The sequence below is a fragment of the Gymnodraco acuticeps genome, unplaced genomic scaffold (genome assembly GCF_902827175.1).
Source record: "Gymnodraco acuticeps unplaced genomic scaffold, fGymAcu1.1, whole genome shotgun sequence".
NCBI classification, from domain to species: Eukaryota; Metazoa; Chordata; class Actinopteri; order Perciformes; family Bathydraconidae; genus Gymnodraco; species Gymnodraco acuticeps.
The window spans coordinates 2,400,244-2,427,967 of NW_022991443.1; the positions used below are offsets into that span (position 1 = coordinate 2,400,244).

General features: G+C 37.0%; 1 protein-coding gene and 1 non-coding gene across 2 annotated transcripts in view; one reads left to right on the forward strand and one right to left on the reverse strand.

The window, feature by feature from the left end:
* The window catches only part of calcrl2 (calcitonin receptor-like 2), a 45,330-nt gene extending 18,607 nt beyond the window's left edge, over positions 1-26,723 (forward strand). The window contains exons 2-13 of the mRNA XM_034196408.1: positions 4,538-4,595; positions 7,158-7,323; positions 12,762-12,869; positions 13,341-13,453; positions 15,680-15,771; positions 16,441-16,570; positions 16,771-16,924; positions 20,445-20,505; positions 20,821-20,887; positions 22,890-23,108; positions 23,894-23,935; positions 24,058-26,723. Coding sequence (XP_034052299.1) covers positions 4,542-4,595; positions 7,158-7,323; positions 12,762-12,869; positions 13,341-13,453; positions 15,680-15,771; positions 16,441-16,570; positions 16,771-16,924; positions 20,445-20,505; positions 20,821-20,887; positions 22,890-23,108; positions 23,894-23,935; positions 24,058-24,342 — 1,491 coding nt within the window. The 5' untranslated portion in view covers positions 4,538-4,541 and the 3' untranslated portion in view covers positions 24,343-26,723. The remainder of the gene's footprint in view (positions 1-4,537; positions 4,596-7,157; positions 7,324-12,761; positions 12,870-13,340; positions 13,454-15,679; positions 15,772-16,440; positions 16,571-16,770; positions 16,925-20,444; positions 20,506-20,820; positions 20,888-22,889; positions 23,109-23,893; positions 23,936-24,057) is intronic.
* A 369-nt stretch (positions 26,724-27,092) lies between these two features.
* trnaq-uug lies at positions 27,093-27,164 on the reverse strand. The gene has a single exon. It is a non-coding gene; the product is annotated as a tRNA-Gln (tRNA).
* Between the last annotated feature and the right edge of the window lie 560 nt (positions 27,165-27,724).

The window sequence follows — 27,724 nt, forward strand, 5'->3', positions numbered from 1 at the left end:
CTAACATTCCATATTATACTCTGAATATTTGTACATGTCTACTTAATTCCATGGTGCCTGAATTTGACAAATTAAACACGGCTATTGTGCACTTACTTTAAAGGTCCCATGTCATACTTTCCCGGTTATTACCCGTCCCCTTGTGTGTTATGAAGGTTTGTATGCATGTAAACGGTCTGCAAAGTCACAAACCCTCAAAGTACACCCTGTAGCGAGTAAAACTCTAACACAGAAAAGACCTGTCTATGCTTTCCCAGAACGCCTCGTTTTTCTTCCTGAGTATGGTGACGTAACCATGCCCAGGTCCAAATGGACCAATCCGTGGAGCTCCTCACACACACAGACTCACTCAGCCTTATCTTTTCTCAGCTGCGGCTCCGCGGATTTCTCAGCCTGAACTCAGCCTGAGCACACACACAAACTCACAGCCAGGCTACGAGTGTGTGTGTGTGCTCAGGCTGAGTTCAGGTGAGTTTCGCGATGTCTCGCGTTATCGCAGACCCCAAACAGTAACCAGGAAACGACCCCAGTAATCCAGCTCACACTGTCTGCAGCAGCGAGCCCCCGCAACGTCCCGCCAACACGGCACCCACACCCCACGCAGCATTCTCATCTCTTTGTCATTACTGGTGTCATTTTCTGGTTGCTAACAAACGCCATTGTAACACATAATCACTGATGTTCCGCTGTAACGGTGGTTGACTCATCAGAACAAAGTGGGCGAGCTGACCAATCAGAACACAGTGGGCTCATAGGGAGGGGGGGGGGTTGGAGCTCCAACAAGCCGTTTAGGACAGAGAGTGAATACACATACTATGAGATGCTGTATGAGAAACCAATGTGAGTTTGGAACATTGAACAATGTAAATCTATTCTAGTAGACCTCAACAATGGAATTATGATCAGTAGAAATTGCCATGTCATGGGACCTTTAACATAGCCACAGTAAGCATAAGCGTCATCTTTCACAGTACCAAATCATTACAGACAAATAGAAAACATTCTGATAGCATCTATTCAACAACAAAATGGTAGTACTTGGTGAAAAACATACACCTGACTATCTTACATTTATATATGGTGTTCACTGGAAAAACAGCAACTACATGCTAGTACTGGATTTGTAAAACTTAACAACAAGGCTAAGGGACTCACCGTCCAACATGCAGTCATAACCTTAACCATTGAGCTACAGTGTTAAACATTTAAGACTGACTATCTAGCCGACAACCTAACCTGGACTTAAACAGTTGAGGTCAATGCCTAACCTTACATTTCTTGAAAGTTACCATAGACACGACTAGCAACCACTGCTATTCCCTCCCTATCTGCTACCTAGTCACTCAGCTATTGACTGTAGAACGTGTTCAGCTTTTCATACTATCAGGGTACTAGTAACACTTGATTATTAATATATACTGTACTTTTCAGTACTCAAATAGTGCAAGTAGCTTACTGAAGAACACAGAATTGGGACACAGCTTTAGTATTTTATTTATGTCTGATATCTCATCAGATGTGATGAGACAAAGGAACATTTTTTGAAAATGTAACAAGAAATTCAGCAGCCTTTCTGTTTATTTTGGTATCAGAAAACAATGATGGCTGCAGTTCACAGATACATTGCGCCGGTGTTTGTTGGTAAGAATGGCATACAGTGAGCACTGCCAAGATATTATTATGTGTGAGTGTGTGTGTCCTTGGATTTACAATGTCCAGACTGGGAACAATACATTGTTGAGGCAACAGTGTACAAAGCAGATCGAAAAGCATTCACTGTTTGGTTCTTATTGAATGCAATTGTCTTAATAAGTCTGTTTCTGCTTGCAGAGTTGTCTGTGTATATATGTCTTGGAAGTCCTTATAATAACTGTTTCAAAGACAGTGGGTTAAGAAGCAGGTTTAGGGCATTATGCGCATTGTGTAGAAAAGATGGAACAAAAGCCAAATAATATCTTCTATTGACACATGCCTTGAATTAAAGTAAGATAGAGGAAACCGCAGTGCCTAGGTTTAAAGCAATAACTTTACATTTTGTACTATTGTGATTATTTGCTGATTGACCGAGTTAGATGAGAAGATACGATACCATTCTCATGTATGACCTTTTCAATATGAAGCTAGAGCCATCAATGGGTTAGCTTGACATTGCACACAAAGACTGGAAATAGGAGGAAACAGCTGTTCAGGCTCTGTCCAAAAGATAACAAAAACCTACCTCACACCACCTTTAAAGCTCATGAACTAACACATTATGATGTGTTAGTTTATTCCACACAGAATTTAGCAATTTAACACACGATTTTAAAGCTTTTGTATAGACTGAACAAACACGATACAACTTGGTAATGTTACAATGTGTAAACAAGTCTGTGGCACATGATTCATTTATTTAGATATCTCTGGAGGGGCAATTTCAAGACAAGGTTAGAGTTTTGAAAGTACTTTTGGCAAAACAACTGCAAAGAGTATGGAAGCAAAATAATGCAACTGTGGTGCTTTTTGATCATGGTGTTATGGTACAACTGCCACCTTCTTGTACTGTAAATGCCAAAGAGACTGGTGTGTTGCGCATCTTTCTTTTACTTAGGTCTTTGACATCAAAAAGAAGAGATTGCCTCTGTTAAAATCCCAACAGTTTAGTGTGGTTCTAGTTTATGTTCATCGCTCACTTTTGACCCTTTTCAAGAAGTGAGGCAAAAAGCTTTGATGTCATTTATTTCAGTTTGAAACCCTATGAATTTAAAGTTTATGTTTTTTAGATTACATTCTGAATTAATATTTTACACAGTGCTGCTTTGATTATTTTATTAATGTTAAACATAAATTAGTTAGTTGGTAAATACCATTAGTTATAATATTAGGACATTTTGTAAGACAGCAGGCCTATATGAAATGTAGCTCAACTTTTGAAAGAAACTTTATAAGCAAGAACTTTTACTGGCATCATTAAGTTCTTTGACGATACTGTTGTCTCCTTTAGTAAAAAATGCCATTGAGAGCGCTGATGTTTCAGTGGGTCGAATAATAACTAACCTTTTTATCAATATTTTTGGCTAGGCTAACAGCTTCTCCTGCTTTCAGATGTATGCTAAGCTAACACAAAAGGAGCTACTGCCTCTGACACGCAAACATACAGTAGTGTCATCGTCGTTAGACTGCAAAAAACAAATTTCCCCAAAATGTATTTTTTATGTTTTCTTGATTTGATGGTAATACTTGGAAATAGGAATTTCAAATGTTCTCTAATTTGTGCAACATTCTGTTTGCCAGCATCAAAACATGAGTCACTGAAAACAATTACTGAAATGTTGGCTACATCATGAATAATACATTCCTGAATGAGTTATTTACTGCAAATGTTACCTTTGTGCCTTAGGGTATGTCAAAAGCGCTGACATCTGTACACACTTTACACATCTCTCCCTTTGGGTGTGAGCCATAACACAAAATCACTGAGTATGAAATTATGCTTTAAATATTTACTGATATATAATTTATTAAATGTCCTGTTTCAGTTAAATCTGGGCTATTTTTTCGACATACTCGTTGAAAATCACGACAATCTTTATCTCTTGCTTTGTATGAGCAATGCCTCCAAGAAGAGCTTTCTGGAACAAAATTGAACTGTAACTTTTAACATTCACTCACAATAGTAAGCTTTTTATTTGTATACGGACATTAAATTCAGTTCTTTATAAATTTGCCTGCAATTCAGTTTATTTACATTTAAGTTCTGCCCTTAAATAATTCTGAAGATTATTGTATGCTTAGATCAGTAAAACATTTCTCTGCACAACACTACATTTAATATCGTAGAAAAAAATGCATTGAGATGATAAAGGTTCACATAAATACTGCTGAGGAGAGATATTAAGCTTTCTGATTAATGCTCATCATTTGGAATTATTTCCAGAGAGAAAGCTTCATTTCAGGGCTTTTTACAACAAATGCAGCACGACTCTGCATTTCATCTGAAATTGACCTCTGACATTGGGATTGAATACAATACACAATGTTGCCAGTTTCCTAGATAAATACAGCCCCTCATATGTTCCCACCAAAGGGACTCTTTTTGTAAAATTGTACTGCTTTTCTGCACCATTGTCCCCTCTCTCTCTTATGACTCCTAACACCAAGTATCTTTTTCTGACTTGCTGCCCTTTCGCCCACATATAATTACAAACACATCTGTTTCTATGACCCATTGAGGGCTTGAACTTCCTGTACTGATGGGAAAACACACATACTGTAAATAAACATAAGCACACTACTGAGACCCTGAACCCACACAAACTAAGAATTGAAATCTCAAAAATACATTCACATATGTCTCTCAGTTGAGGAACTCAAACAGCTGCTAGCATGTATACTTTAGTTTGTGTATGTTCATACTATATATATAAAGAATACTTTTGTTCTTTGTGAGAACCACAGTTTCGGAACAAATAGCAGCTCTTTACATGCAGTACTATATGGTAATCTAGTGTAAATATGTCCAATAACTGTATTATTCTTGTTTTTGTTTATCTTTTAGAAACATGTGGAGGACTCTAATACTATCACTGGTTGTTGCATTGACATTGGGCACAGAGGTGAGTGCAACAATGTGTTTCATTGATGGATTGCATTGTACTGTATATCTACACACCATCATTTTTGTGATATGGATTGTCTAATCCGAGAGGTTTGTTTAATTTCTTTCCCCCTTCATTTGTGGGTTGTTTAAGGGAGTTTTTCTGTGTTTTCCAAGGGTCTCAGGACTCAGTATGTATGCTATACAGTAGGGCTGTGCGATTATGGCAAAAATCATAATCACGATTATTTGGTCAATAATTGATATCACGATTATTTTGACGATTATTCATTGACCATTTATTGAACTTTAAAACAAATAATATTTTACCAATAAACAAGATCAATAAATGTGTTGGAGCGCACTTCCAAAACCATACTAAACATATATTAATATGATAAATAAAAATAAATTAGACCCAAATAAATGAAATCAAATATGTTGCAGTGCACTGTCACAACCTACTGAAAACTCCTTAACATATAGCCAACATTTTGGTAAAACATATTCAACATATTCCACTCAGTTAAACGTTGAAGGCTGGCCAACCGTCATGGTCCAGAAGTAACAGGAAATAAATGTTGAACTACAATTTAAGACCAAATAAAAATGTTTTGGCCACCATGGCAAATGCTGGTAGGGCTGCTCATGTCATCTCTTAAAGATTTTTTGCAAGAAATACCAGGCTGTTTACATGGTCTGGTTTCAGAGATGAGCGCAGGCAGGTGACAATATTGCCACCTGTACTGAAGACCCTCTCTGAAGAGGAACTTGTGGCAGTGCTGCCACATATGACACAGGAAAAAAAGAAAAGACTCTGAAGAACCCTTTCTTTGCCATTATATAAAAATAGTGTTGCTACAAAAGTATAAATTAGGCTTACTAATAAGACAACTCAGATCTGAAGCTACACAGTAATCTGCAGCAACAGTGCAATAAAAAAGACAACATTAATAGAATCAAACCCATTTTTTGTTGCATTTTATTAGAGTATAAAAAGAAATGCCTTTAAAATAGGATGCAAGCAACACTAGTTTCTGAACTGATAGACTATAATCAATTTAAACAGAACAGATCTTAATGTTTGCATTCTTATACCATTTTGTACAATAATTATCATGAATAAATTCAAACAAACTAAAACTTACAGCAGATTAATAACGGTATTTAAATTTAGTTTTTATTATATCAAAAACCTGTTGAAATGCTGCTGTTATTTTTACTGTCCCACAAAAGCGCGTCGCAGCCTCCAGGAATGCTTCTTTCACAACTTCGCCGTCTTCGAAAGACTTCATGTATTTCTCAAGAACGTGACTGACACGATAAGATGCTCTGGTAGCAGCCTTGCTCTTGTTGTTGGGCCTGGTGAAAATGGACTGCTGTGCATTTAGCTGTCCTTTCAGGCCCCTCCCCTTTTGGGAGCGTAGGGCAGAATTAGGAGGGAATTCCGTCTCGTAGCGTTTGTGCACTGTTTTGAAATGCCGCTCCTAAATTACCCTTCTTCGATAAAGCCACGCTCGCATTGCAGATGAGAGACAGATGGACTTTGAATTGGAATAGATACAAAAATAATGATCCTCCCACTCGGAGTGAAAATTATATATTTTGGGCTTTTTTGCTTCTGCCATAATTGCGGTCTTGTGTGCGTGCGGACTGTCACTCCTGTTGACCATCCATGCTGTTGACACGGACAACGTCAGCAAACTAGTGCACTGCTCACCAGCCACGCCCGGACACATGGGGTGAGGCCGGCCAATCACAAAGCTTTGATGCGTTCAAGTGCATTATTCTGGCACGGGAACATTATGTTACAGGACATTAACGATAACACAGAATATTGTTGTTCTATTTTTAGACACATCTCGCGATCGACTGGGAATCTCCCCGCGACCCTTCTTTTTAACTAGTTGCTGCTCTTGTTCTGACATCTTCGCTTGCGCTGAACACTCACAACACATGTCACTCCCACGTGGCCGAGTGGGCTTTTAGGGAGGGGCGAAAGCGCACCCAGCAAAATAATCGTATTTTGTCAATTATGCTGTTTTCCTAATCGTCGCAAGCCATAATCGTAATCGCGATTAAAATACGATTAATTGCACAGCCCTACTATACAGTCTGTTCAGCCCCCTGAGACAAATGTGTCATTTTTTATATTGGGCTACATAAATAGGTTGATTGGCCTTCACCTGCAAAATGTTGCTTGAAGAGTAATGTATCACCCAGAAAGGGACAACAAAATGACCACAAAGGTACTAAAAGTGGTTTCAAAGAAGTGCAAAACAGCTGCAATGAGACCCAAATACACTCACAGCTACTATGAGAAGGGGCAAAACAACCACACAAATACCCAAAGTAACTTCAAAGAGACACAAATCAACTACACAGAGACACAAGATGGGTAAAAACGAAATACCATAGTGTCTCTTGCTCCAATAGGAGAGCTGGCGGGACCTTTCGCATGTCTTCTACCCATTGTCTCATAATCTGCAAATGACTGTCTGTGTGTAATAAGAAATATTATGTTTATCATTCCTAAATCTCTTGTGTCAATGTGACATTCAATGTGTGATTGTTTTCCCAGGTGTCCCAGTCTGAGGATGTGGCGACCATCGCGAATGATTCGGAGGTGCAGCAGGACAAATTCAGCGACATTTCCACCGTACTGGGAAAGTCCCGACATCAGATCCTGGCTGCTCAGTTCGAGTGCTACCTGAAGATAATCCATGACCCACTAAGCACAGAAGAAGGTACCTATTGTTCTGATAAATCACAGTGCAGCTGATAACAGCCGTCCAAATGGAAGGAAGATCTTTTGGGATCAACACATTTTTTCTTCTGGCGGATGGCAGATAAATGTTGATGACAATATTTTGCATCCGAGTTGCAGGATATCCTTTTATTCATTGTGCTTAGATCGTCTTGCCATTTATCCCATGGGCTATTATTCTCGCACCATTTTCGTGCTTAGATCGACAAAAAAAAAAATGGATACAATGGAGAAAATAACATTCTTTTGAAAGAAAAAACTTCTCAGAAAAATTAGTAAGTCTACTACAGTAAATTACAGCTTACCATTATCAGCAATATTTCGAAATGCTAGAAATCTATGAATTGTGGTCGGTTCAGCACTTTGGACCAGACTTAAATATCTCAATAATGTTGGATTGACTGTCATTAAAATGTTAAAACAGACAGTCATAGTCCTCAGAGGATGGATCCTACTGACTTTGGTAATAACCTCATATTGGTGGATTCTCAACAAATCTGGTAGATCCATTTAAGTTCTCCTCATGATACATTTGAATGACTTTGGTCATCTCTAAGTTTTCATATAGCGCCATTGTCAGGTCACAATGTTTTTATGTCCAATCCTTTGACTTTGGTTTACTTGCAAAACTATTGACATTCCCATCAGCCCTATCTGTGATTGTGCTAATTAGCTAATGTTAGCTTGCTTATATGCTAAACAAAGATGGTGAACATTATTGGTGCAGTAATGAGTCCTAAAAAACCCAGAAAAGAAAAATCCAGGTCCCTCATCTCAAAGTCAATGTTTTTTTGTGTTTAGAAGCCTGAAATAAGGTAGTTAAAACGAGCTGAAGAGTTTGGCACGTTGGTTCTACGACATAAAATACGCCAGCAGGAAAATCCACTCGTGAATGTCCAAAGCTTCTATGTGTCAAAAAACCAGCCGTTGCTAACGAGTAACCAAATGAACTACTAAATGTCATCATCCCAACACAAGTTCACTTTTAATTTAGCGGTGGTTATACGCAGCCATGCTACCAGGTCATTTATAGCCTAGCGTTAGCTTTTTGTTTCTGCTAATTGCATTTAGGCTTAAAAAATCACAGAGTGCTGTCAAAGTGTGGAGATTACCCTGCCAAACAAAACGTGTTAATTATCATAAACATGTGGTAGCCACAAAGCTAATTATCCGTAATACCAAAATCCAGTAGACAAAATCACATAGCTTTTACCCCAGCGAGGCTGGCCTACAAAACACGTCCTCACTGCACCACTCAATGCCTGCTAAACATTATCATGTCAAATGATTTTGATGCTCTTAGTCATTGTTGAAAAAAATAAATGAGAAATTCCTGGTGAAATTGGTGCAGTATATGGTTCTTTGCCAAACTCCCTTTTGGTACCAGGGTTTTTTCTTCATTTGTTTTCCCACTACATATAGCCTCTCAGTATAGGCGGAAGAGCTCAGGTTTTTCCCATATCGTTGCAGTTTGAAAATGCAGTAACATCACCTTCAACGCCAGACACGCACTAGTTAAAATGTATGGATTAGATTTGCGGGCTGACATTTTTTAAAAATCTGGGTTGATTGGATAAAATATGTGGTCGCTTTGGCAATCTGTGTATTTTAATAAAACCAATGTCCAAAATGTAAATTCTCAATCTGAGCTTTAGTGGTAGTGCCTCATATATTCGACTGGATTAAAATAATAGCTTCATAGATACCCTTTAGGTCACTTTATTCCATAGGTTTAACATTGCATTTCAGATGTATTTGCAGCTGAACTATAGTAAACCAACTTGTGAGTTCTCAAACCTTCATTTTAAATAGCTTTTAGGCGCTTTTCTCTTCCTTTCAGCTTAATATTCAGTGAGGTACATTTCCCACAAACATGCAGATATAGATCTATGTATTACTGGTTGTCCTAACTACTCAACATTTCAGAGAGAGAGAGAGACAGGAAGTGAGTATGAAAGAAAGGAAACGTGCCCTTTGTCTCTTTCCCAGTGCCTGTTACTCGCGCTCAGTGCTTCACTGCCTTTGAAATGTTATTATGTGCTCCGTTTCCCAGCATGCCACAGTACAACCTGGTATCGTCAGGTTTCCGTCTATTGTTGACACGCTTGGTGCGGGCCAGCTTCAGTTGGAGACATCATTTTTTACGAACACACCAATTATGTGGAATAGATCATTTATGTGATTCATTCTGCGATGGGAGTTTATTAATAATGTATGTTTCTTACCTTTATGATCCTCTGTGGACATGTCAGCCACTGACAGCATTCATCATACAGTTATAGTTTATGGGTTAGTGTTATATGTATAATACATTACAGTACACTTTGTTTTTTTACTAGGCCGTTTCTCCAATGCTTTGTTTGAAATGTATTGCAAACCTTTTTCTTTGATATCTACAATTAATCCAGTACAAGTAAGCCAGGAGTGGCTGGATCAAGTTAGCTACCTAGCTAGTAGCTAGCACATTAGTTAGCATTACAGCCTTGTCATTTTTATTAGCCTTAATATGAAGTAACATTAAGTAACCCAAAATGTTAAACAGTAAGAGTCATATTTCGTGAACCCTTTGAAGAGTACTGTCACCGGTGTGATCATACACAATTTAAGCCCGGGGGAGAAATGCTAACGCTAGCATCGGCAATCGCCGATCTTTTCTACTTCATGCTATCTGCAAAATGGTTGACATTAAACATTAAAAAGACCAGGCAGTTCAGAGAGAATCAAAGGAAGGCAGGCAGCTTTGCATGACATTCTTCTGGACGTGTTTCATTGTGGTGATAGTGAGGGTAGTTAATCGTTTTGTTGACAAGACAGTAGTGACGGCCATCTTGGTGACGTGTGTTGTTCTGCGAGACCAGAGATGTAGTTCATTGAGCGTTTCACACAAACAAATGTGTTACTTCACAGTTTTACGACACTACCCATAATCCTCAGCTATCGTTTGGGACTACAACATCCACTTTGCTTGACAAACCCCGTGATTATTCCTCAAGCTCTGTGATTGGATGTTGGAGTGGCAGTGCGCCAAGGTTACGCCGAGCTTCAAACAGATCTTTGTAATGGAATGGTACCACGGCAGACTATCCAAAACTGGACTTGAACGGGTCCAGCCCCACCCCCCAGTTGCTAATTGTGTTTCGCAACATGTTCTATGGCACGTCTCTACTGGGAATTGTAGTTTTAAAAGACGTTTTCATATTTCCCATAATTAGAAGTTGCCAGTATTAAACTGTGTACATCCCTGGAGGTTTAGGGGATAGGAAACACTCAAATGTAAAACATATAATTAATAAATGGCTGAAAATTGCTTGTGTCCATAATGGGCAGCATTAATATATACCCAGATGACAGCTAAGGTCAGAAGAGCTTTATTTAATAGCTGGTCTTATGTCTGTGACCCCTCCTGTTGTTAATTGATTTGAGTATTGGTTATACTTTATGAAGATGTTACAAATAACACACAGCAGACAATGCCATAATAACTTTGTATTATTAGTGTAGGACACTTATGTATGTATAACATCTGAAGATGTGTAGTTTTATTCATATTTTCACATAATTTTACAGGATATTGCTATATTATTTCACATATTGTAGTTCTACACATTAATATCTGAGGTATATCCGTCATTTAACGGTAAGCTATTGAAATTGTGATTCCATAGATGTGTCTCCCATCACCCAAAACCCCTGACTATTCTCTCAACTCAGTATTTACATTCTTTTATTCAAAGAAAATCAGTAATATCTAAAAACTACAAGTCCCTTTCTATCAGCTGTGCACCGTTATGGGGTAAATACAGCCTATTTACCCATTGGATCAAATATAAAAGTCAGCCGAATGAATGTTGATACTGCAAGGAGACGCATTGTGTGAAGAGAAATTGAAGATGTTGTTTAATTGCTGATATATTTATGATCCACGTCACATATTCAGTTTTGGCGGCATTTCTTCCAGTTTGTCCAAAGGTCTTCTAATCAGGGCTCTATAAAGAGAACTACGGCAGATGTGTAATATGTAATGCAGCCGAACCGTGTATTACAATGCCGTTATGTGATGACTTTCAAAGAGAAAAGCAAGCACACTCGGAATAAAGTATCATTTCCTTTTTTTCTTTATATGTTTTCGGATTTCACATCGCATAAACACCATATCCCAACGTGCATTGCGGCTAAAACATCCAATCACCGAGCTTCAACGATAGCTGAGGATTATGGGTAGTTCGATGTTTTAGCATCAAAACCTCTGAAAAAAGAAATGTGTCTCTCAGAATTGAAAGGGAAAAACCTATGGGAAAAACACAAAAGCATTGTACACAAGTTAAACCAATTAATGTTGTGTAATTTACAAGGATAAACTGATGTGTTTTAGTGGATGAGTATCGCAGATGTCACTGTGAAATCATTTGACAGTGAGGGGAATACTTACGGTTTTATTATGAAAACTTCGAGACCGGAAATACTGTTTTCACCCGGTGAGGGTTGACGCTGGCGAGACCTCAAATAATCTTCGTAATATCTATCAAACTATAGATCCTACACATCCACTGGACGTGGAGTAGGGCTGCTAATCGTATTTGAATTGCGATTACGATTATGGCTTGCAACGATTACGAAAACAACGCAATCAAAAATGTTTATTATTATTATTACTTTTTTTTTTTAGTTGAATTATACTTAAGGTTCAGGGTAATCAACTGTTAAAAACATACTGTTCAAATATTTTTTTTCCAATAAATTCATGTTTTCAAAGTAAATGGACATTCGTTTTTAATAATCGTGATATCAATTATTGACCCAAATAATCGAGATTATGATTTTTGCCTTAATCGAGCAGCCCTAACGTGGAGTCTAAAAGTACAATATACACTTCTCGCTAGAAATCTAATCAAAAAGCATTTTAATGGCCAAACTATTCTACAATTTAGGATTTTCCAGAGAGGGTTATTTGTGAATATACGACCCTCCGGAGCGTTTGCAATTGCCGCAAATTGTTGTTTCTTACACGACCACTAGAGGTGCTAAACTTTAAAACGTGACTATAGGTCGTAATAAGCTGCTGAACAATCGACCTATTTGGTCGTATGAGTTGGAGGACATGTTGTTAGTTTAGCTTAAGCAGGGATATTTGAACTCAGTGGGTAAATAGACAAACAGCTCCAAAATGTCCAACTTCAACAAAAATGCAAGACTTTATAGAAAATGTTTAATGTGCTAATAATGACATAATGAATTTAGCATTAGAAATGGAGACACTGTTTGATAAACAAACAGTTGCAAAATGAATGATTATTATCTAAATTCTGATCTTGTAGCAAGCAGTATTATATTAAAATCTCATTAAAAAAAATAATTCATAAACAAACGCATCTAGTGTTCTCTGTTAGTTCAATGTCATGTCCACACCGCCCTCTGCAGGCAGTTTCTGTAACCGGACGTGGGACGGCTGGCTGTGCTGGGGGGACTCCACTCAAGGGACCGTCATGCAGATGTGTCCGGAGTACTTCCTGGATTTTGACCCTGCTGGTGAGGACACAAACAAAAATACATACAAGCTCAGGCACAACTGGTTATGATTTTGTGTGTTGTGTCTCATGTTTGTTTGTGTTGAAATGTAAATTGACTACTAGGGTTGGGGGGAAAATGATTCATGCAATAATAGAGATTCTTATCTACAAAGATGCCGATTTTTAAAAAGGTTTTTCTATTTACAAAAGAGGCTAGATGATCAAAATAAATCATACATACCAGGTCGAAAAGGTGTGTCAAGGACGCTATTATTGTGTGATCTGGGGCAAAATCCCACATATTATTAAAAAAATTGCCAAAGCCTACGAATGTATTAATCAGCATTTACATTTTTTGCAGTTCTTTCCCAATGTTTGCCTTTGTGTGTTTACATTATTACAATAATTTGATGTAATACAGTTCAGTACAGTTTCTTGAAAACTTTTGACTGTTTGTATAATTGCAATGTGAATGGTCCCTATTATGCAGAGAAGGTTACCAAGGTGTGTAATCCGGGGGGCCAGTGGTTCCACCACCCAGAGAGCAACAGAGTTTGGACCAACTACACCCAGTGTCAGGCCCACACCAAAGACAAACTCAAGGTAAAACACAAGAGAGTGAAACTCCACAATGTGCAGATAGGTAGAAGAATAAAATAGGGAATCAAATCACTAAGGTAGTCCGAAATATTTCACTTAAATAATCAAATATTGGATCTGAAATGTAAAATTGAGAGATTAAGCAAACATATAAGAGCGATCATCCCATGTACTAAGGCTCAGATAATGGCCCTGCAAACAACTATGATACACATTTTTTTTTTAATGAATAAGCAAACATTTCGGTACAAGACTAATTTTAACATATTATAATCGAAGAGTATATTACAGTGGTGATATTGACATGTTTTCTTTAATTTTATAATGAATCTTAACATTAAGTGCAAGATTATTTGCTGATTATCGCTACTTTTACAGTGTAGATTTGCACTGAACCCTATGGTGTGAAAGGTTAAAGGACACTGCAACAGGGCACCCTTTTGCTGGCATGATGTGGAAATGTAATGTGAACCGACTACAGGAAACATCCCCAGAAGGGTTAGTGACATACGCTGATATCGGATCGTCACAAGTCATGGGGGCTCGGACAGCTGAGCATAACAACATGAAGTGCAGTCTTACATTTCTGACATGCGTGCTCTGAGCTGAACACTGGAGACTGGAAAGGTTTGACAGTCTCCAAACTGTCAAAATCTCAGTAGGATTAAAGGTTAGCGTGTGACTTTAATTTGCATGCCCTGATACGGTGGTGTCAGAAATCCGAATACTTTATTTTGCTAGGGGGAAATTGGATTTTGTGCTCCATTTTAGAATAAAATATATATATATACTGTATATTCAACATGACAAGTTCAAGTTAGGATATGCAATAAAAAGATAAAATAAATAGAATAAAGATGTTAATACAAACATTAATAAAGTTAAATGACCATTAAAAGACATTAAAATACAAAAACTTTTTATATAAACATAAGAAGTTCAATACTAAATATACAGAATCTAAAATAAAAAAATAAAATACAATACAATAAATACCATCTTTAAACAAGTGTAATTAAAATACTTCTGTTACTATTTAAATGTTTAACGATGTTATACTCTTTTTGTTCTATGTGGGCTTGCACATTGCTTCTTACACAAGGGGGTCTCAAGGCTGTCAAACATCTGTCCGGTTCTGAGCATCTGTCCGGTTAAAAAAATTGCCATTTCAAAAAGAAAATTGCTATTCCTTATCGCCCATAGGGAGCTGTGCTGTACTGAGAAGAGTAGCAAGTGCTCTTACCCGATTACCATACTGTTCATGCAGGAGCCGGCAGTGGAACTGTCTTTGTCGTATATAAAGTGTAGGTTTTCAGAGAAAACTCCTGGTTCATGTCTATCAAATATGTGTATACTTCCGACATGTACTGATGGGTTATAATTCAGAAAGACAGGCGAGACAGTCCTTCTTCACATGTTTTAAAAAATATAAATAAAGGTAGGCATTCTACGAAGGTCGACTCAATTGTATGTGCTTCAGATCTTGTAAATGGTACACTTTTCTATGCTGTAGCATCAAAAACAAGGGTTGTTGGGTATGAGCAACATTACTAATGTGAGTGGAGAGGCTGGTGAAACTACAAATGAATCTTACCTAATTGAAATATTGCCCTCAAATATATTTGAAATCCTTGAAAAGGATCACATTTGGAAGTGCAACATGACTATAAGCATCGCAGGAAAACTCCTCAAACTCTGTCGCAGAAAGGGAGCATCTTGCCCATCTTAATTTATTCCCCCGCCTTTACAACAATGGAATTTAAACTCATAATTTAACATGGAAAGTTCTATCTCCGTGGACTTGTGATTTAAATGTAAATGCAAGAATCTTGCTCGTCCGATTTACAATGTACGATTAATCATTGTAAATCACCTCATGTCTACACACTTGAGTTTAACATGCATGTCATTGAGGATTTGTTCCCAGCCCTGCACTTCCATATTTATGCATGAACGGTCTTCACAAAGTCATTTATATGCCTTGGCATTTGGAAAACAACATTATGATTATTTTTGTATGTGTCTAAATTCATGGCCTTTGGGAATCCTTCTGAATTTCTCCAAAAGGCTCATATTTTCTTTACAGATGTTTTCCTTCATGTTTCAAATGGCCTTTTGATGATATACAGTATAGATGTAGAGGATGCAAACACGGATTCTCTCCTGAACTTTAAACATTCCTAATAATTTGTGAATTTTGTATCTTCATGAATTTGCTTGTCCCTGCAGTTTGCCATCAGTCTGTACTACCTGGCCATGGTGGGTCACGGCCTGTCCATCGTCTCTCTGATCATCTGTCTCATCATCTTCTCCTACTTCAAGTGAGTCATAACCTTTATTACAGTGGCAGTTTGTGTACGATGGCTGAGAAATGTTTGAAATGTGCCTGGAGTTCAGTCAAAATGTGAGGATAAGGAGGAAGAGTGCCGACTTTTAATTATGGTTTTAAGCAGCTTAGTGGCTGCTACTTCTTCACAGAGGTGTGTGTGGTTGTAGAGTGAGGAGGAGAGGGAGGGACTGCGACATGAACAGAAACAGATTTCATCCAAAGTTTCAATATCAAGGGCTGCTTTTAGCTTTCAGTACCTTTTTACAAGACTCTCGCTATCACCATATTGTAACAAATGACGATCCAGAGACTCTTCTTAGGTCGGATTGCAAAAATTACGACTTCTGTCTCATTTAGGACTACAAATAAAAGTTGCCCATATCAGAATTTAAAAGATTGAATGTGACTTATCCTGTGCAATTGTATGAAAGTAAATTGGTTTGGGCCACTGTGAATGTATAGCCTTACATAATGCACATTTTCCAAAAGGCGTTTCCATCCTGTGACATTCTAATGAATCTAAAACAATTTTGGGTTACATTTTGTGGATTTTTAGGGCAGGTATGGTTTGACCTATTGCAATTTCGGTACAATGTTTTTGTTAGCAGCCTTTAAAAATGAATCCTCCACTAACTGTTTACTTACTGTTTTTCTCTTCCAGGAGTCTGAGCTGCCAGAGAATCTCCCTCCACAAGAGCATGTTCCTCTCCTTCATCCTGAACTCCATCGTTACCATCATGTGGCTCTCGCTCACTGTGGCCAATAACCAGGCCATAACCGCCAGCAACCCTGTGAGCTACTGAATCTATATTTCATCCCATTAAACGAATGAATTTCACTTCACAGGCCTAATTGTCCCATATTAACAGAAATGACCCATACTTAACTCACAGCTATCAAACTGTGGGTGCTTTTCCGTCTGGAATTCTTATTTAATTATGCTTTTTATTCCTTCTAACATATTTTAAGACTTCCGGTTTCCTGTCCACAGGTGAGCTGTAAGGTCCTGGCTGTCCTGACTCAGTATACATCCACCTCCAACTATTTCTGGATGTTGTGTGAGGGCATCTACCTGCACACACTCATCATAGTGGCCGTCTTCGTAGGGGAACAGCAGCTCTTCTGGTACTACGTCCTGGGATGGGGTGAGTCTGGAGGATGTGATATTTAATTACCCTTTCCCAACAATTTCAGCGCAAGCATGTCTATGGCAAACAACTGTGATTTTTCGAGAGGTCGGTATCTTCGACTAGAGGGGTGGATGCGGTGAATCAAAAACAGCAAGCAATGATTTCCAACCTTATCTGGTATATTTCAGTCTTCTCATAACCATAGAACTTAGATCAATACTAATAAACAAACCAGAAGACTATTGTAACTCAGGACGCTTGCTGACTGCTATATAAAGTTACTAAAAACACTCCTTCTCTTTTTGCATCTCAACATTTGCATTTACTATACTGTGTATTTATATTAGGAGATATGATCCTTGGAGACCTTCTCTAACTTAAACTGAAAATAAAACTATAAAAAATTATTGAAAATAAATGGTTGTAAATGAATACTTTCCTAGAAGTGCTGAAACTAAGCACATAGTTTTGCCTGGTTTAAAAAACAAATGGGTATAACATATGTTTATCTGTTTTTGTTCTAATATGTCCCTACCAAAATAAGGAGACATCATCACTTTCTGTCAACGAGAGAAATGAAAGCGACTTGACGTTCCAGGAGATGGCGCAATGCTTCAATGGTTTCAGAATAAATCCCTATTTTTCTATGCAGTCTAGTAAAACAGTATTAAATAACAACATTGTAGTTAGATCAAATGCCATTTAACCAGAATTAGTTGAGGTCCATTGTTAACAAACTAGGTTCATTTTGTGGTAGTGAGAAGGACTCAAGAGGACTGGAAGATATCTCTCAAACCAAAATGTTAAAACAGTCAGGAATCTCCTACACAGTTCTCCAACCATAACTTTAACTTCCAACTCCAAAACTTTAATAACCTGGGTCTACAAAGATATAGCATGTATATTTATCTTTTACTTTAATTCTAAAATATAGCCTAACTAACCATCCCAAAAACCAAAGTCTGCTTTGATAAATCAAGTATTCTGATTATGTTTAAGTATAAAAGTGCATGAGCATTTGCTACCAGGAAATCACAAGACAAATTCAAAGGGACTGCATCAATACATTCAATAACAGTTGCATTGTGTGGCTGCTTTATAATATTACGCTTAAGCTCATAATACCTTTTGAGCTACACTCCAAGTGAGGAGTTGCTGTGTTGTCCTCAGTAGACACTGTTCTCAAGGTTAACAGTCCTGTAATTCAAGGGCCAAAACAGTCATTTACTCTTAAGTACACCTGAAAATATGAGAGCCTCTCTGATTTGAGACTATACCCTGTTCTTGAATTATTTTCCTACACTGAGAACATCCCATTCCCACCATCATTTAATACATTAAAGTCACCTTGAAGCTTGGATGAACCTGTGCTTTTCATTTTGCTCTCTCATCTAGCTCTTATGTATTAGTAATGGATTATTTTATGTCTCTCTGAGGCTCACAGCTTTTTATATCTTTGCGCTAAAGCGTGCCAGTAATGAGAATATTACATGTCCTACTTACGTGCAATGGAGGATTCAGAACCTTTACTTAAGTAAAAGTAATGAAAGCTCCCAAAAATAAAAGCCCTGGATTGAACTTGTTACCTAGAGTGGCGACTAGTCATTAGTGTCAGCAGAAAGTATTAAAAAAATAATTACAAAAAAATGCAAACAAATGCAAAATGCATACATCTTAAAATATATTTTACGATCATCTGATTTGTCTCTACATTGCTGTTTTAGTCTGTGTTCTTCTAATTAGTGTCTACCTGTCTGCCTATTGAGCCGTTTTGAGCGACGTGGGTCAAGCCCCGATCAAGCCCTTCTCTCTCACTGTCTAATGGGTGCTGTAAAAACTACACTGTGCATGCTCAGAGTTTTTTTCTATTCAATGTGTGTGGCAAAACAATCATCACCATAGGGGCACTGAGCTGCCATCCCCACCATACTCACATCATTCAGAGCTGATTGGCTGTAAGTATGTGTGCCGCGAAAAGTGTGGTGTGTGAAGAGGAGACGAGAGAGCTGCAGTGACGTGTCCTAAAACCAGGAAGTAAGCTGCGCATGGCTTCCCTCCACAAAAAAGCAATGAGATTTCTCCATAGGATTTTAGAAAATAGCTCAAAATAAGATCTGTGGGAAACGTAGCTGTTAGATAAATGCACGTTTTGTTCAGCCGGATAATATCCACATGTCTACCCTACTTTTATAATTTTCGAATCATAAATCTATCGATTAGATTTATGATAGACTTTTGAAACTACAAGAAGATAAGGAGGACTTTTACAAAAAAGTAATAGAGATTTTTGTCCAGAAGGATAGGCAAATGGACTTCATCTTCAAGTGTGCCAAATGTTATGGAAAATGGGATCTTAAGAGAGAACAATCCAATATGTAAATGATCAAATTACATTTTTTGGGTATCCTTTTGTTGAACTGTCTGTTTAAAATTAATCGAAGAATCAGACTAAAAAGGCTTTTGAAAATAATACTATATTTTGATTTAGGTCAAAATATAATATTTGTAAACCTGAAGAGTCAGTGTCACCAGCCATGAACCTCACTGCACGTCACTGCAGAAGCTTATATAGACATCTAAGTGTTTTGTGCCCCACCACTGGTTACCTAAGTATAATCAGGAATAGTACTTAGTGCAGAAAAAGGATAATTGTGACTTCTACAATATATTATATTAATATTTTATAACTCCCGCATTTAGCAGGACAGCAGGACATTACTTTTTTAGTAAGTGGAGCTTATTTGTAATAACTATTTTACAGTAAGTAATGATTGTTTTTATTGTTAATTATTTGTTTGAGTAACACCATCATCATTTCCCAACATGACATCTTTACAATTTGTATTTTCTCTGTCAATTAAAATAAATTACAATTTTTTTTTATTACAAAAAACAGCAAATCTTCACTTTATCATGCTTTTTAATACGTTTTTCATATGTTCCGTATGCAAAGATTCTGATTCTTAAAGCACTGGTAACTTAGTAAAGTCAAGTAGAACAGTAAGGTGAAAAACATTTTCCTCTGGAACATAGTTGAGTAGAAGTATAAAGTTAAGAACAAAAGACTTGAGTATAATACAAATACCTCAAATGTGTACTGAAGTACAGTAATTGAGTTACGTCTGTGTTACTAACATAAAGCTAACCCTTAGCCTAGCTTAACAATAAAACACATTATATCGAGTTTGTAAAATAAAGTTCAGATTCAACAATACATAACTCTAACTATAACAACTTTAACTATAGCCTACTGCTGTTTTTATATGACTAAATAAATGACGTATAAGTTAGTGTTTGAGTTTGGATTTAACTAAGCTAAGCTAACAGCTTCATCTTTGACGGATATTTGTTATCAGCAAGATAGTTAATACGAATATTTCCCAAAATGTCAAACTATTTAAGTTTAGATAAAAAATATATATAAGTTTATACTGTTTTTATTTATATAAAGCCCACTTGTAACTTTCTAGGAGCATATTATGGTGCTGTATTACTTTTTACATCTCTCTAGTATACTTACTCTCTCTGTTCTTAGGTTTCCCGATCATTCCTGCCGTCACGTACGCTGTGGCTCGCGGTTTCTTCTTCAACGACAAGTGAGATGTAGCATGTTTATTTTTCTTCTATTGTCTCAAATGTGTCAGATCAAGGCCAGAAATGTTGCAGTGTGTTCTCACAGTGGCATAACTCTAGACTGGGATTTCTCCCTCTCCCCTTCCTGTGACGTTCTTATTCTCTGTTTGATCAGGATGATAGGATTTGTAAGATATTGATTTGCCTCATCAAGAGGAATTTGCGTAAACCCTTTGTTTGCTAAGTGTAGCAGTGATGACTAATGATTCAGGCTTTGAGAGCCCTTAGGTTTATTTGAGTCACTGTGCATGAGTAATTGTAATTTGTATTTGTTCCAGGTGTTGGATCAGCTCACACACACACCTGCTCTATATCATCCATGGGCCCATTCAGGCTGCACTACTAGTGAGTAATCAACACCAGAGATGGGGTCGTTACTAAAAAAAAGTAATATATTACATATTACTTTTTAAAAAAAAGTAATATATTACACTACTTCGTTACTCTCTACATAAAGTAAATCGTTACTTTACTCGTTACTTTACTCGTTACTTTACTCGTTACTTTACTCGCAGGGCCGGCCCGCCCCTCCCTGCAGGCAGATCACGCAGACTGCTAAAGTTTCAAATGTTCTCTTTAGTTCAGTTTCCATTGTCGCATAAGACTGATCCAGATCCTGAATGTTTTCTATCTCTGCTCACGCTGTTGCGTCGGCGTGTTCTCCTGCGTGTTGGCCATGTGTTGCACTGGAACCAGACTGGAGCACACCGCAAAGACTTCAGCCGTGCACGTACGAACTGCGCATGCGTGAGTGGCAATAACTCTCCTTACCAGCAGGCGGCGGTAGTGTGTATTCGTCATTCAAAACAGGCAACAACCGAAAGACAGAGAAGAAGAACAGACTACGTGATATAAACAAACAACAAATAGCTGTGCGTTAGCTTCACCTTAGCATGTGTTCTTTGCAGGTGTTTGTTGAGGTTTGATTATGACTGATTTTAGTAAGTAACGAAGTAACGCGTGTCGGGGAAATGTTAGTAACTGTAGTGTGATTACTGAATTATAAAAGTAGCGCGTTACACTACTCCGTTACCGGCAAACTAATACTATTACAGTAACGCGCTACAAAGTAACGCGTTACTTTAACCATGGTGACGTTACAAAGTTACAAAGTAACGCGTTACACCCGACTCTGATCAACACACATGGTAGCCTCTCTGTGCCTACAGTATTGTGTTATAAACACAATTATTATGCATTATGCCACTTGCCCTTAGCACCTTCAAATTATAGTTATACAACACTTTTAAACATTGAACGCTTTTTAACAATAATCACAACACATTATAAAGCATTTAAGAGTTGCTTATAAGGTCAAATATCATAAAACTTAATAATAGACTTTTTTTATATGCAAGGATCATAGTTGAATATAATTCCCATAGATGCAATACATTATATTCTTTGTATGTTGCATTTTAATGAAATTATAAATTACTGTTATTGGATTGGAATAATACAAAATATATAAAATATAGATATATAAGTATAGGCCGATATGTTATATGTAACAAGCTGTTTTTCAAAAATAAGTACATTAAAAAAACATGAAAATATCAGTGACTGACCAGAAACTATACATTGTTATTTTACTTTGCTGAAGCCATTATAAAATGATACATAATATGTTGTGATTATTGCTATAAAGCTCTATGAATATGTATCGATGCTTATTAAAATATATTTATATAGTGCTGCTATAAGCAGATTATATTGCAATACAAGTATGTTTATATAGTATTATAGACATGGGTGTCAATTGTATTATTATATTTTATATATAGACATACACGTACAGTACAAGTAAAATAAAATAATACATTCAAATCTATTCAGAGCAATGTTATATAATGTAAGGCTTACATCATTGCTATTTTCAGATTTAGTTTTGCGCTCTACACCCATTGCAGAATGATGATGAAAAGTACTCATTCAATATATATATATATATGAATGAGTACTTTTCCTTCAAAACGTTTGATGTAAATGCACCATGGTACAGATGCAAATGCACAGTCAATTCAGATCATTTATCAGTTACAATGCACTGCTTTTATTGCCATTCTTTATATTAATATGCCACTATGCAGACTATATTTGGTATTTGATGACTAAGTTACTTTGTAAAGGTAAAAGACTGGGGCAAAATATGTCATGAATGTGTAAAGTTGTCTTTTTGCCTTTAAATGGTTTAACTATTGCCAGGTAATTGACAACAAAGTTGATGTTTTAGTGCCACCATCAGGCAAATCAATGCCATTTTTTCCCCCTTCAAAAGTCAAATCACACTAGATTTAAATATTTGTCTCTCTCTTCTCTCTCCATTTTAATTTCATCATCCATGTAGGTGAACTTTTTCTTTCTCCTGAACATCGTACGTGTTTTAATCACCAAGTTGAAGGAGACCCACTGCGCTGAGTCCACAGCCTACATGAAGGCGGTGAGAGCCACGCTCATCCTCATCCCTCTGCTGGGAGTCCAGTACATCCTGTTACCATGGAGACCCGAGGGACGCATCAGCCGGGCCATCTATGACTTCTTTGTCAATATTTTCTGCCACTTCCAGGTACAGGCAACAATACACTGCAATTTAAAGTTCGCACAAGCTGCTGAACAGAGACTCATGTGATGTATCGAAAAAACTTCTATGGTGATGTTAAACATAATTCATTTGACATTAATAATCTGCATGTTTCTTTTAAGATTTTACATTTTCTGTACCAAACATATATGAAGACCAACATGGGAACTATAATAATGATGGCAAATGAGAAAAATGGTCTCCTTCCAATTCCAACTAAAGTGGAGTACATAAGCAATGGAACAAAATATGTTCCGAACAATTTATACACAAATAGTTGTATTAAATCTGGCATTCAACTCTTTCCATTTTCATTAAGCAACATCAAACTAAAAAGCACTTTAAACAGATTCCACTAAAGAATTTTGCTACATTTGTATCCCCTCTCTCTCCTCTTTTCCTGTCAATGTTCAGCTGTCATATCTATTGCCAGACAGGGACTACAGAGGAAAAATAGCCTCTTGGCTAACACTGGCACATTTACAGAAATGTTGATTAATGTGCACTTTCCCTGTTAAAATAAATACATTTTTAAAAGTTTTTTAAAAAAGGCAAAAAATGGTAATCATTTTGGCTTCTTTCTGAGGGAAATATGATCTTCAGCTGCTGTGTATTATCATTAATAAAACAGCTTTCTAGAAACATTATCTTATTTGCTTCTTCTTTGTCAAATTAAACCTGATGATTCATAAACATTTATTATTTACAGGATAATCTCACTGACATCTGTTCCTGTATGAATATTTAACCACTGTCCCATTGCTTTGCAGGGACTCCTGGTGGCAATTATATTCTGTTTCTGCAATACTGAGGTACATTAAAAGGGATCATACAATGAATACAAGATCATGTTAATATTTATATTCAAGATACTGCATGTAACCTCTAATTACTAAAACGTAAACTAAACTAAAACCAAACTCTTGACAACCAGGCCCAGACAGCGCTGCGGAGGAAGTGGCATCAGTGGAAGTCTGCCTGGGGTAAAACCGGCTGGGGAGACACGCCCATGAGCCACAACCACTTCAACCACCACAACAACTCCTCCTTCACCGAAACCAGCCGCGCCACCATCAGCTTGGAGGACGCTGCGAATTCGAAACGAGACGAAAACAGCCACTTCCTGTCCCTGGAGCAGGAGAAAGCCAACGGGCAGCAGAAGACAAGCAGCAACGGAGAGGCGGACATGCTCAACAAGTTGGAGACCACCGACATCTGACCGGAGAAAGGTGGTGGTGGTGCCAAACACAAACACACAGTCACAAAAGATAAAGGACTTGGGTGTATTTTCAAAATAAAGGTTAACTGATTGGGAAATTATCAGTAAAGCACTTAAAAAAAAGCATGTGATGTTCACAAACACATATTTGTTATAACTCCAGTTTATGGACACTAATGAGCTGATCAGAAAAATATATATTTATATCATGGTGTCACCCTGTAATCTTAGCATAGTTTTTGCATACATGTGTTTTGTTCTGTGGCTGGGATGAAGTCCACTTATGTATTTGATTTATTGTTGAACTTATTTCCTCTTAAATTTCAAATCCAAAAACTGCCATTTTGAAAGGACAAATGCATTCATGTTTGTGTTGCATTGCAGTATGGAGCTTTTGAATGCTTTACCTGTGAACCACTGAGACCAATGAATGTCATAGCCAACCGATATGATATGTTCCTTCACATGCTTAACCTAGAAAATATAATCTAATCATTACTGGACTGCGTCAAAAAGGCCAGCATTCACAATTAGCTAGCATTAGCTAAAGCTAAAATTGCATTTACCATATTTTACTGATATTTCCAAGCTGTTATCTGAAGCTAACACATGTCAATTTTGTCAAACCCAGTTATTCCATATAACTAAATGATACAGTAGTAAATTCCATTAATGATGGAGAAAACATTTATGCTAATATTAACTCTAACTGAGTTAAGCAAAATAGTGATAGCTATCATCTCAGCGTAGAACTCTGATGGAATTCATGTTATTTGTTGAAGTTAAGTTTCTTTAAAATAAGGTTTTTGTTTTGAAATGTATTAAATTGTAAAGATATTAATTATTTTGGTTTTAATATCAACATTAATTGGAGGAACTCAAACTGACAGACCAGCCCTTTTTCCTACAAAATGATGTTCCCATAGACCCAAAATGCCATATTATTATGAGGTAAACATTGTTTCTCCTGCGTTACGGTTGCAGTTTTAAACACGTAGTTAAAGTTAACCAAACAAATGTGCAAAAAAAACAACTTGGTTAGTTTTAGTAAAATAAGTAATAAAGTAATTATTCATGTGCCAAATTAAAACTGTTCTTTTATGGCTGATAAACAGACTCCATCTGAACACTGAACGTAGCTACTAAGATGAAAGGGCTTCTGACTTTCATGGTTTTTATACCAATCTCTATTAAATCTCTCCTTAGTATAACATATTGGCTACATGACAGCTCAACTTGGAAAAAGCCTTTCTCTTTATATATCCGTAGTGTGTAGCTCATTTTGCGCCTCCTTTTATCCCAACTGATTTACTTCCTGGAACTAAAGGATGTGCTGAACATTTTTGGTTAAAACTCTCCTAATTCAAACTAGAAGAAAGCTTTAAGTGCAAGATAATTACCAGTGTAGAGATAATAGAGCTCTTAAGTGCTGCAATAATTTCTCCAATTTTACTCCTTCACTTAGTTCACTAACAACATAGGGTTTTGGGGGATTTTGGCCAAAAAGTAGAGCACATACAATAGATTTAGAAACACTATGATGTGTGAAATATTGTTTGCGAGCAGTGTGTTCACATTTGCTTTTTCAGGCAGTCCCTCCAGCTTTGTGACAATTAGTTGGGGAAAAGTTTCTTATTTAATTTCCAACAATCTTCACTTCTATTAAATGTTTTTTTCATGATGGTAAATTGTAAGATGTGACAGAGCTACACATCTAAAATACCTTTTAAAAATGTTTCAAATCTAAATGTTGCAGACAGAAGACTGTGCCAAATTAGTAATACAATTAATTGTTCAGAACATTTCGCTTTCTTAATGCTTTGTCATGTTTTATATTACTATTTTGGCTGTTAAATTAGTCTGTTTCACTATTTCTAATTATTGTTACAATATTATCTTTTGCAAATACAATTCACTGCCACTTCAAAAATAGATATGATTTCATAGTTTTTTCATCACACATGTACCGTGCTGTATGTACACTAGCCTTTTCAGTTTCCACTGGAATACTGGGCAAGTCTTATTTTTGGCTGTACAGTATGATTGTAGCAAATGCATCCACATGTCACAACCATAGGTCACAACAGACTTTCGGGAAACAATTGTTCCAGTGTGGTCACAAAGAGCTACACTCATGCATGGGAAAACAATTGTGGTAAGAAAACAGCTGAGTATGAGAGAAGACTTTAAAAAAAGGGATACACTGTACACTTTAGCCTATGTGGCCCTGTAGGCAAACATCTGTTATGGACATATTTGTAAAGAATTTGAAAAAAACATTCCAATAAAACAAAAGTAATGTTCAATTCAAGCATATTACTGTATATATATATTTTTAACTCTGCCATTTATGTGTGGAAATAAAATTGTTTGAACATAAACCTGTGTCTTTCAGAATGATCGTTTAATATTTGCCACAAAATTATGTTCCAAGGTTGATAATTGTCTCAGTTACAGTACTTTAGGCTATTGCACTTACCACTGCTGCTTCATTGTTTCACACATAGAGAAGATAAATAATTGGAATAAGTAGAAAGGTCACTTGAGGTCAGTATAATCTTTTACAAGGTTTTATGAGAAACATTGTGTAGTAGGCTGTGTATCATCATCATCGGATTATCGGCAGTGCAAGCTCTTTAGGTGGTGTACAGATGTAGCTTCTATTTATTAGCTTTTGGTCCAAACCTTCTCATAAGTAATTGTGCAGTACATTATTGATATGTCGTTTCACATAAACCGGAAAAAAAGGATAGTCCCACCGAGATTTGAACTCGGATCGCTGGATTCAAAGTCCAGAGTGCTAACCATTACACCATGGGACCAGATGGTATCGTCAGGATGGCCTGTCACATTATAATGTTATAACTATTTTAAACCCTCACATGGCACGTACTTGTATTATATATGTTGTACACCTGCTTATACTCCGGGGTAAAACGCCGCAACTATAAGTACAATAGGGATATTAGCTAACGTGGGCCAGTGCACCATCTGGAACCCTCGTTACATAACCAGAGTCTAGCTTAGCATGATTAAGGTTAGCGCCCCATATGTGGCTGCGTAAATACAATAGGCCTAAGTTAAACAAAACAAAAAAGGTGCGAGGTGAATGTAGACCAATATTGTACCTAACTCAGTCTCTTACTGCAACATCGCAGTTAACTTAACCATCCTGGAACCTAAATAAGTAACTAACGTTGATGTTGAGGACATGCACGTATAAGTATCCAAAACGTTGACGTACAAAGAGAGTATGAGAGCACGACGAGATAAGAGTATAGCCTACCCATGAACAGTAATAAACCACGGTAACGTTGAGCTTTTATTATATTTTAAGTGATTGGCAAATATAAGCCTACTTGTGTAAACGCTTTTGACAATT